This window comes from Balaenoptera musculus, chromosome 1 (genome assembly GCF_009873245.2).
Source record: "Balaenoptera musculus isolate JJ_BM4_2016_0621 chromosome 1, mBalMus1.pri.v3, whole genome shotgun sequence".
In the NCBI taxonomy this organism is placed as follows: domain Eukaryota; kingdom Metazoa; phylum Chordata; class Mammalia; order Artiodactyla; family Balaenopteridae; genus Balaenoptera; species Balaenoptera musculus.
Genome location: NC_045785.1, coordinates 45,842,281 through 45,852,075, shown reverse-complemented (window position 1 = coordinate 45,852,075; position 9,795 = coordinate 45,842,281). Strand labels below are relative to the sequence as shown.

Sequence of the window (9,795 nt, the reverse complement as noted above, 5' to 3'; positions counted from 1 at the left end):
CTGGGCGTGAGGTGGCCACTGAAGATGCCTAGAGGGTCTGGAGGCTGGGGGCCAGATCGTTCCGGTTGTCCAAGAGGAACTGCTCACAAGCCTTGAAGGTGGTGTAGAACTCAGAGGAGAGGCCAGTCACATTGGTGGTCACGTACTTGAGAAAGCCTGGGGTGGCCTGGTTATAGTAGGACACCTGCAGGATGGGAAGCCACACTCAGGGAGGCTGGGCAGTGGGAGGGGTGGGAGCTGAGTGCACATGAGGCGGGCGGAAGGCAGCCTTGTCACCTGCTAGGAAGGCAGCAAATACCAGCCAGCACCTGGGGCCTTAGAAGACTGCGTGACTGGCGGGTGTGACCTCCTCCAGCTGGTCTCCCCCGACCCCTCACCCCCACCCCGGGTGCTGACAACCCTGGCTTCCCTCTGTCACCACACACTACTGTCATCACGTGTCTCCCCTGTCAGCCAGGAGGCCCTGGAGGACCGGGGCTGGGTCTCCAGAGCCCAGCACGGAATCCCTTTTAAATGAAGGTGCTCTAGGGCCATACGCAAGTTAGAATAAGCCCAAGGATTGCCCTGAGGAGCTCGTCAGTTTAGACGTATTAAGTTAGCTAGCACTGTCCAAGTCCCTGCCTGGGGGGAGTCTCCGAGCCGCTGTGAGCTGAGGAAGGGGCAATGGGTATCCCCAGCCCAGCCACCCTCAGCCTTCTCCCCTACGCTTTAGTTAACACTGACTGCCCTGCTGAGTTTTATGGGCCCTGAGAGCCATATAAAGCCTTCCTAGACAATAAGTAAATGAGGAGATGATAGAATTTTAGATCAGAGCCCAGGGCTTCTGCCCTCTGTGTCCAGTGCTTTTTCCAAGACCCTGCAGTGGCCTCGGACTTAGCACAGATTAGGTCTTAATGAAGGCTCATTTTCAGCGCCTGACACTCTTAGGCTCCCCTGAGCTGGAAGAGAGAGACTGCTGACAGGCAGGGGAGCCTGGGTCTGGAACTGTCTGAGCTGCACAGTGCTGAGCTCTGGACACAGGTGTGGCTTTGGGGTGAATCTGGGTGGGAGGGGGAAAGGAGACACCCAGCCTCACCTTGGTCAACTGGTCCCCCTCGTGCCAGAAGCAGAAGCCTGAGCAGATGGTCTCCCCACGCCTGTACTCCGAGGTCTCGAGGTGCGTGGGCAGCGTAACTGACCTCATCGCAATGACATAGGGGTCCCTGGAATGGAGGAAGGGTGTGGAGGGGACACAGGAGAGGGTGAGGGCCTGGTTCCAGAGCCCTCCTCTGGCACTGACCCAGAGTCTGAGGCACACAGAGCCTGGCTCTGGGCCAAGCTGGAAAGAGGAGATGCCTGTGGGTTAGCAGCTCTGAACTCACCAGGAGCCAGCGTGACTGCACCGTGGACTTTCTGGAAAAGCCCCTCCACTGCAGACACTCAGGAAGCAGTGTTGCACTTTGGGGTTTTTGTGCTTCATCTTTTTGCCTGTCTCTAGCAGAAGTGATGCCGTCTCTCCGGCATCCCCACCATGGCACAGCTGACAGCCTCACCACCCTTCAGCCAACACGGGGCCTTCAGAGGCCGGAGGCCAAGGAGTTGGCCATGTGAGAACTGGCCCGTCTGTGGCCTGGGGCAAGGCGCCCTCACTACTCCAGGGACAGAGACCACCCCGCTTTAGAGCATGAGTGACTAGAGGGGCCGTGCATCCCCATGTCCTCCATCCTACCCACAGCAAGACCACTGCGGCCAGTAGGAAGCAGAGGGCTGACTCTAGGCTGCTGTCCCCTCCCTGGGGAGGAAGATGAGCCCTGCCCACCTCCCACCCCAGAAGGCAGGCACGCACCTGTTGTCACAAGGCTTCCGCCGAGAGGCCAGGATCACAAAATCCTGGGGCTTGGGGTCACCGCCGAGGGCGGGGCTGACGATGTGGTAGATGGCATCATCCTCGTCCACCTGCTGCACTAGCTCCACGCTCCTGTACAAAACCCACGGGCATCACACCAGCTCCTCGTGTGAGAGCAGGTCTGACCCAGGCCCTCCCGTGCTTCAGCTGCCCTGAGCAGATGCTTGGGGGATATTTCACCCCCAACACTGCTCAGCAGGGACCACAGGAGGGCAGAAAAGGCTGGCAAGATAAACACACACACGGGCACACAGACACATATACAAGCAAATGAACACACACCCGTGGGCACACATGTACACACATACACAATAGACACCCACCGATGCACACACACTACACAGATGTGTGATGCTTTAGTAGTTGTACTGAACATTTAGTGAGCGCCCACTGTGTGCCAGACACTGTTCTAAGAGCGTTATGGGTCCTATTTCACTTAACCCCACGTCAGCCCATGCAGTTGGTACTCTTAGTATCCCCATTTTATAGATGAGGGGGCTGAGACTCAGAGAAATAACTCACCTTCGGCCATAGAGCTAATAAGGAAGCAGGTGTGGGACGTGCTTGGGCTGTTGGGCGCCAGAGCTGGGCCCCTCAGGCCCGGGCACACTGCACGCATGTGCCCAGGTAGACACACGTAGGCTTACACCAACACGCACACACACAAAAGGACATCCACGCAGAGACACGCACAGCCATGTCCAGACCTGCCATCTTTTCCCTGCTCTCCCACCTACCCTGGAAGCTGCCTCAGGAACAAGGCAGCTGTGGGCAGGGTGGAGGAAAGCTGCTAGGGCCTCCCTTCCCCTCAGGACACGCCCCCCAATCCCATCAAGCATCAAGATCTGATTGGGCCTTCAAGGCCCACACCAGCCCGCTTCCTCCAAGAAGCCTTCCTACCACATGCCCAACCCCTTCTCCCCAACATCCACCACCAAATCACCTCTCAGGCTTCCAGGATGGCATGGCCAGCAGGCCTGGGGCCAACCTAGACCAGGGCTTTTTAAAGCAACGCAGCCCTTTTTTGCAAAGAAACCTTATGCAGAAAGCCTGTGTGTGAACAGCTACAAGCAGGCCTGCTTTGGTGAACAGAGATGGGGGAAGGTAGGGGAAGGCCAATTTGTCAAACATCAACTCACCAAATGACCTGCTTACTGAATTTCCGGATACACAGATCCTCCTTATGGATACACTCAGGAATATAGGCTCCTCTTAATAAGCCATTGGAGAAATGATCAAAGAACCCCCAAAGGAGGGTGTTGGCATAACAGAAAATGACTTGAAAGGGATTTGAAAAAATACCAGTTTCAACTTTAACATTCCCATATTAAACACTGAAATTCTGGCTATTTTCCTAAGCAAAAACTTACATGGAGAATCAATAAATTTGGGGAACAAATGCATTTATAGGAATAACATTTATATTCAGTAACTCACTACATTAAAAAATAACATTCATATACATTCATGTACATATCCATATGAAGAACTGGCAAACTTGGTAAATTCAGCAAATTGGCCGTTCTCTGAGTTACCCTGAGTCTGGGAGGGGTTCCCACCCGAGGGGTTCCCACCCACCCCCTCCACTTCCAACTACCACCCCAAGCAGTCCCTGAGCCCCCTCTGGGAAGGCAGAACTCCACAGAACACGCTTTGAAAATCACTGATCTATCCCTGGGTGCAAATCTACAACCCACACCTCAAGTACCCATTTTAAGAGGAGGGAAACTGAGGCCCAGAAAAGACATGACTTGTCCATGGTCACACAGTTAGTTAGGCCAGGAACAAGACTTAAACCCAGGCCCCTGACTCCAATTCCAGGCTCACTCCCTTCCCTGAGGGCTCAGACTACCCTTGACTCTGACGCTCACCTAACACATAACCAAGTGCCCCACCCCCATCCTGCCTGCTAAAGGCCGGCAGGGGCTGAGCACAGTGGGGGGACGGCTCAGGAGGAGACACCTGAGGGCCCACCTCCCCGCCCCACCCCGCTGCCCTCACCGGTAGTGCTTGTCCCATTCGGGCCTCCGACGGAGGTCTGAGAGCAGCAGGAAGGCCTGGGCGGCGTCCACGTGCACCAGCATCTCCATGTGGAAGGAGAGGAACTTGTCCTCCTCTAGAGTGTACAGGCGGACCTGCATGGGCCAGAGGGCAGCCTCGTTCCCGCGCCTCCTCCTCAGCCTATGCTGGGGACCGGGGCTGGAAGCTCAGGGCTGCGACTGATTGCTGTGTAACTGTGAGCAAGCGACTCAACCTCTCTGAGCCTCGGTCGCATTCCCATGAAAATGGGAGATTCAGCCCTAGTGGATGGGAAGGTGTCTGAAGGAGCAGTGACTGCATGCATAAGCCCAGGATGGAATGGTACTCACTACGAAATGGAACAAACTCAAACAAGCACTCAACACGAGTGAAGGCCTTGTGCCAAGAGAAGGAAGTCAGATTGAAAGGTTATATACTGTATGACTCCCCGTATTGGACATTCTCAAAATAGACAAAACTAAAGGGACAGAAAACTGATCTGTGTTCTCCTGGGGTTGGGGGTGGGAAGAGGCTTGACCACAATGGGGAATGAGAGAAACTGGGGGGATTATGGAAACGTTCTGTATCTTGATTATGGTAGTGATTCTGTAACTTTATGTGTTTTCCAAACTAGTAGAATTGTACACTAAAAAGGGGAAATTTTACTACATGTAAATTATACCCCAATTTTTTAAATGTGGAAAAAAAATTTTAAAAGAAGATAAAGAAGCAGGGGCCGACACAACAACAGAATGAATCCTCAGAGCCAGGTGCCCATCCAGCCCCCTAAAGTCACAGGCAAAAGTGGCAGAGCTCAAGTCCTCCCTCAGCCCGCGCTTGCCCCAGGCCCCCATCCCAGCAGCGCCTCACTGTAGAAGGAGCAGAGAGAGGGAGGACGCAGTGGGGGAGGATGAAATGGGGGGCAAGAAGGTGGGTGGGCAGGAGAGGATACGGAGTGGGGGACCCCCACTCCAGGCCCTGGGGGCAGGTTTGCTTCTATAACTGGGCTGGTTTCATGACCTCATCCAGCTCCTTTTAGGGAATCTCCCTTTGACTGGAGTGCTTTGAGAGGGTTTTTGTGGCTCGCGGTCAGCCGCCTCTGGTGGCTCCGAGGAGGAAGGACAGTTGGGAGGGTGGGGTCAGCTACCTGGCTGATCTCTGAGGACAGCACCCAGTTGTCCCTGGCCACGAGCATCTTCAGGGAGGAGACGTTGTTGTAGCTCAGGTACACCTGGACAGAGCACACAGAGAAGCCTCAACTTCCGCCTTCCTCGGGGGCTCCGTGCCAGGCTGCGCTGGGGCGGGGAGAGGAAACTGGACGTGAAGGAAGGAGCCCTTGGCTTTGGGAAAGGAGGCCCGGGCTTGGCAGACGCCTACTCCTCTTGGGGCCCCAGCTCCCTCCTGCCAAGCAAGGGGACACAGGAAAGCCCTTGGCTACCTGTGCCAGTCTTGCGGCAGCAGTATCCCGTCCCCTACGGGTCTACCTCCAAACCCGCTCACAAGAGGGGAGGATTGGGAATCCCGACAGGCCTGAGAACAGTCCGCTCAGAGCAGAAGGACTTACCTGGTTGCTAGGGTCCCAGGGGACAGAGAGGGGCATCTCCGCCTGCTTACAGGACACGATGTACTTCCTGGGAGAGAGGGAAGACAACAACCTTGGTCCCCTGGGCGCCCACAGACTTCGCTGCTGGCTTACTGTGTGCCAGGCCCTGTGCTCAGCCCAGCGGCGTGGGAGAGACTCCTGTCTGGCCAGGGAGACTGGATGGGCACACAGAAAACAGCAGCTGAGGACATATACACTCAGAGGCGGGGACGGGCTGGGGGAAAGGTGCAGGTCCCCAACACCCTTGCTGAGCGACTTCACTCTGGCTAAAGCGACTTCACCCTTATGCCTCAGTGTCCTCAGCTGTAAAATGGGATCAGTGGTCACACCTGCCTCCTCATAGGGTCATCACAGGGAGAACAGTGCTTGGCATATGGTAAACCCTCCATTTATGCACATATTAACATCGGATGGTGAATCCTGGTGCGTTGACAGCCCTTTCAAGTTTGTAAAGTGCTTTCACAGCAGAGTCATTCACACCTGGATTTGCTTTTTAAGCAATTGAATCTCCTCTCAGAGCCTTTCTTTCTTCATCTGCCAAACGGGCATCAGAGTCAATGGGAGGAACACAGGAAGTAAAATTGGCCACACCTGGCCAGGTTCAAATTCTCATTCTGCCCATCATTCCTATCTGAGTGCCCATGGCCACCTAATCCCTCTGTCCTCAGTGTCCTCGCCTGTACAAGGGGCCAATAAGACCACTGTGTCATGAGGCCAAGACCAGAGGCTGCCTGGATGTAAAGGCCCAGCCCAGGGTCAGTACCAAAGAAACACAAGTTCCCAGGGCCAGGGAGCAGACTGGGAAGCCCAAGAGCCGTGTCCACTCCCACCGCCCGGCCCCCACTTTCCTGTCCAGGCGGATCTTCTTCCTGGCACTGGCCTCTCGGTACCGCCGTTCGCCATCCTGGGGAGAGGAGCAGAGACAGACTGTGGTGCAGGAGGGACAAACAGCTTGCCCCCACCCCCATTACTGCCTGCCCCCTTCCCCAAAGGGCCCAAGGAGACCCTCCCTGCAGCCCTAAGGTGAAGTTCAGATCTCACTGGGGCAGCCTGCACAGGACAGTGCCCGGTCACTGAGCTCCAGCCCCAGCTTCCCCTGAGGCTCCCTGAGTGACTTTGGGTACACCATCTGCCCTCGCTGTACCTGCTTCCTCCTCCGTAAAAGGGGATCCCCAAAGGGCACTTACAACGCTAAGAACCCACATTTATTGAGCACTTGCTATGGGCAGGCATGCTTCTGAAGTGTCTTCCATGCAAAGCTGCATCTAAGCATTATGACAACCCTCTGAGGTTGGCACTAGTACTATCCCCAATTATTTTATTTCATTTCATTTCATTTTATTATTTTAATTGCCTGCACCATGCAGCTTGCAGGATCTCAGTTCCCCCACCGGGGACTGAACCCGGGCCACGGCAGTGAAAGCCCAGAATCCTAATCACTAGGCCACCAGGGAACTCCCAGTACTATCCCCATTTTACAGAGGAGGAAACTGAGGCATGGAAAGGCTAAGTGGCTCAGCCAAGGTCACAGGGCTAAGGAGTGGGGCCAGGAACAGAACCCAGATGGCCTGACCCAGAGCCCACCCTCTGAACCACTACTTCTAATGTCTCCCCACTCGTGAACATTAAGTGGCAAAGGCCTGAAAGGGCCTCGTGGACTGTCCACTGTCCCACCGCCTGCCAGGTTCCCTGCTCCTCCGGCCACCACCCATCTTGACTGCCCAACGCCCAGCTCTGGAGCGGGGGTCTTCACAGCCCATGCCCAGTCTTGTGAGGTGGGCGGGCAGGGTGGGTGACCTTCCTGGAGAGAAGGGGCAACCTCTCCAAGGTCACTCCCTGGCTCCCCAGAAGCAAGCCCGAGCCTGGCCCAAAGGAGGCACAAGGGAACATTGTTTAGAGCCAGCCTTGAACCCAGGTCCCTGACTCTCATTCCTAGGCTTTTTGCTCCCCTGTCACCGTGGTCAGAGCAGTCGCCACTTACTCAGCCCGCAGCAAGGTCAGTATCTCCCCAACAGCCCTGCGAGGCAGGAACTGCAGATACACCGTCTTTACAGATGGGGAGTGAAAGCTCGCAGAGGGCACCCGCTAGAACGTGGCCAAGGTGGGGTTCCAACCCACCTCTGACCCCAAAGCCAGTGCTCTTACAGCTCTGCAGGCTCATGAATGCCTCTTAACGCCCGGCACGTGGTCTGAGTTCTTCCAGGAAGCACAGGGTGCCTTCCTTGCACAGGGAGCATCCCCGGGGGCGGGTTAGACCAGGGCACTTGGGGCTGGCTATGCCCCAGCAGAAGGACAGAGCTGGGTCCACTCCCCAGTCCTATCACCCTGGGCAGAGAGGGAGGGGGGCTGGCAGTGGGGCACTCACCCCAGGCTGGGGCCGAATCCAGGGCAGCATCTGAGGCTGGTTATCTGCATCCAGGACCACAAAGGTCATGAAGGCGCTGTTGATGTGCCGCCGCTGGGTCTCGGCCTCCTGGCGGTAGGCCTCCACACACACGCCCACCTCCATGCTGAGGGGGATGGAGGGCTGGTCTCAGCTGGACAGACCTTCCCGAGGCCACCCCCTCCCCAACACACACGCACACATGCACAGATGCACACACGTACTCCTGCAGTTCCTCCCACAGCCCAGATCAGAGTCCAATGGGCAGGAAACCCAGAACTGTTCCCTTTCAACAATGTTTACAGAGTGCCCACTGCACCCCTGGCCCCATGCTTGTCACTGGGGTCACAGAAATGAATAAACCGGTCCAGTCCAGGTCCTCATGGGCTAACAGATAGGGGATGGGGCAACAAACATCTATATAAAATACGTCACGTAAACTGCAAAGGGTGATGGAAAGACATAAGAAAGGAGGTGGAGGGGCAGAGCCTAATTTGAGAAAATGTTCATCATACACCTATTCACCAGCACTTTAATAGCCATAGCCGTGCTCCTGACAGCTCCGTTGCTGCTGTTTCTGTATCTCCGACTGTCTTTATGAATTATAAAATAGCAGCCACCTCCATTCCCCCTCACTTAGGAAGGTCTATGATCCCAGAATGTGGACATTATGCAGATGGGGAAATCAAGACCTAGAACAGGGCACTAACTTGCCCAAGGTCACACAACAGTCAGGAAGAGAATTCTGCACTAGAAACCAGGCCTCACAGCTCCTAGTTCAGGGCTTTCCCCCTGCATGACAGTAGAATGTGTGCTAGTCAGACTGTGAATAGTAAAATAATAATAATAATTTTAAAAGTAATAATAAGCAGCAGGAATGGCTGACCTTCACTGAACGTTTTCTCTGGCATTCTACTAGTAACCCCTCATTGAATCCTCACAACTATGAGGTAGTTGTGGTGAGCCCCATTTCACAAGTGAAAGAACTGAGACTCAGAGGGGTTAAGTAACTTGCCCAAAGTCACACAGCTGATAAGCCATGAACCAAATTTGAACCCAGGCAGCCTGGCTCCAGATCCCTCACTTTTAACAACTACGCTATCATTGAAAATGACCAAATCTTTGAAATCACCAAAAAGCTTTCATGGGGGTATCAGAATTCATTCCAAAGGTAAGGGCTCTGGGAACTAACTGCTGTTTTAGGAAAAGGGTAGGAAAGGGTTTGATAAACAAGGGAACACTGGCAAGAGGTGGCCCTGTGACCTGAGCATCCACAGCGTGGCAGGACCAGAGACAGGAGCCGGGGAGAGAGACAGAGACACCCCAGGCACATGGCGTGACCTGTGACGGCGGCAGGCACAGGGCTCGGGAGGCCAGAGAAGGAACATCAGAGCTGAATCTTGGTGATGGTAAAGGGACCCAGCAGCCAGGCAGAGTTCAGATCTCATAGACCTCAACTACAGGGGAAACGGTTCCTGCAGTTTTGTGGTAAGGTCCCTTCTTAGGTCAGGAAGAGCCCTCAACCCCAAGAGGCCCCATCTCACCCATCCCAGCCCCACACCTGTGCTTGAAAGCGTTGTTCACGATGGCCTTCAGCACCAGGCGGTCCCCAACCTGGGATGGGCCCCGGAAGTGGAACATCTCAATGGCCTTCAGCGTAGGGTAGGCACGGCACAGCCGGCTGGAAGAGGTGGGGGGTCAGGGGGACAGGACAAATGCCTCCAGTGCTTCAGCCACTGGCTTGGGCCAGCCTTCTCCTGCTGCCCCCATCCCCAGACCCAGCCCAGAACCACATGTACCACCCTCTGGCCCACCCACTCCCACCCAACCCAGTGACAGCTCTGCCCAGAGGAAGAGAACTAAAGTCCAGTATCACAGCTTAGAATACTGAGGACTACGTGCGTA

The 9,795-nt window shown here is 55.2% G+C and overlaps 1 protein-coding gene across 4 annotated transcripts in view; it reads right to left on the bottom strand.

Annotated features, from left to right (window-relative positions):
- Positions 1-9,795, bottom strand: part of ACOT11 (acyl-CoA thioesterase 11) — an 80,594-nt gene that overhangs the window by 37,016 nt on the left and 33,783 nt on the right. For 3 of the 4 annotated variants that reach the window (XM_036867029.1, XM_036867039.1, XM_036867047.1), the window contains exons 8-16: positions 9,452-9,571; positions 7,873-8,017; positions 6,352-6,411; positions 5,469-5,531; positions 5,052-5,135; positions 3,887-4,020; positions 1,826-1,957; positions 1,076-1,202; positions 6-184 (exon numbers count right to left, since the gene is read on the bottom strand). In XM_036867029.1, coding sequence (XP_036722924.1) covers positions 29-184; positions 1,076-1,202; positions 1,826-1,957; positions 3,887-4,020; positions 5,052-5,135; positions 5,469-5,531; positions 6,352-6,411; positions 7,873-8,017; positions 9,452-9,571 — 1,021 coding nt within the window. In that variant the 3' untranslated portion in view covers positions 6-28. Of the gene's footprint in view, positions 1-5; positions 185-1,075; positions 1,203-1,825; positions 1,958-3,886; positions 4,021-5,051; positions 5,136-5,468; positions 5,532-6,351; positions 6,412-7,872; positions 8,018-9,451; positions 9,572-9,795 lie in introns of those variants that run through there. The other variant, XM_036867057.1, reaches the window with a different exon arrangement.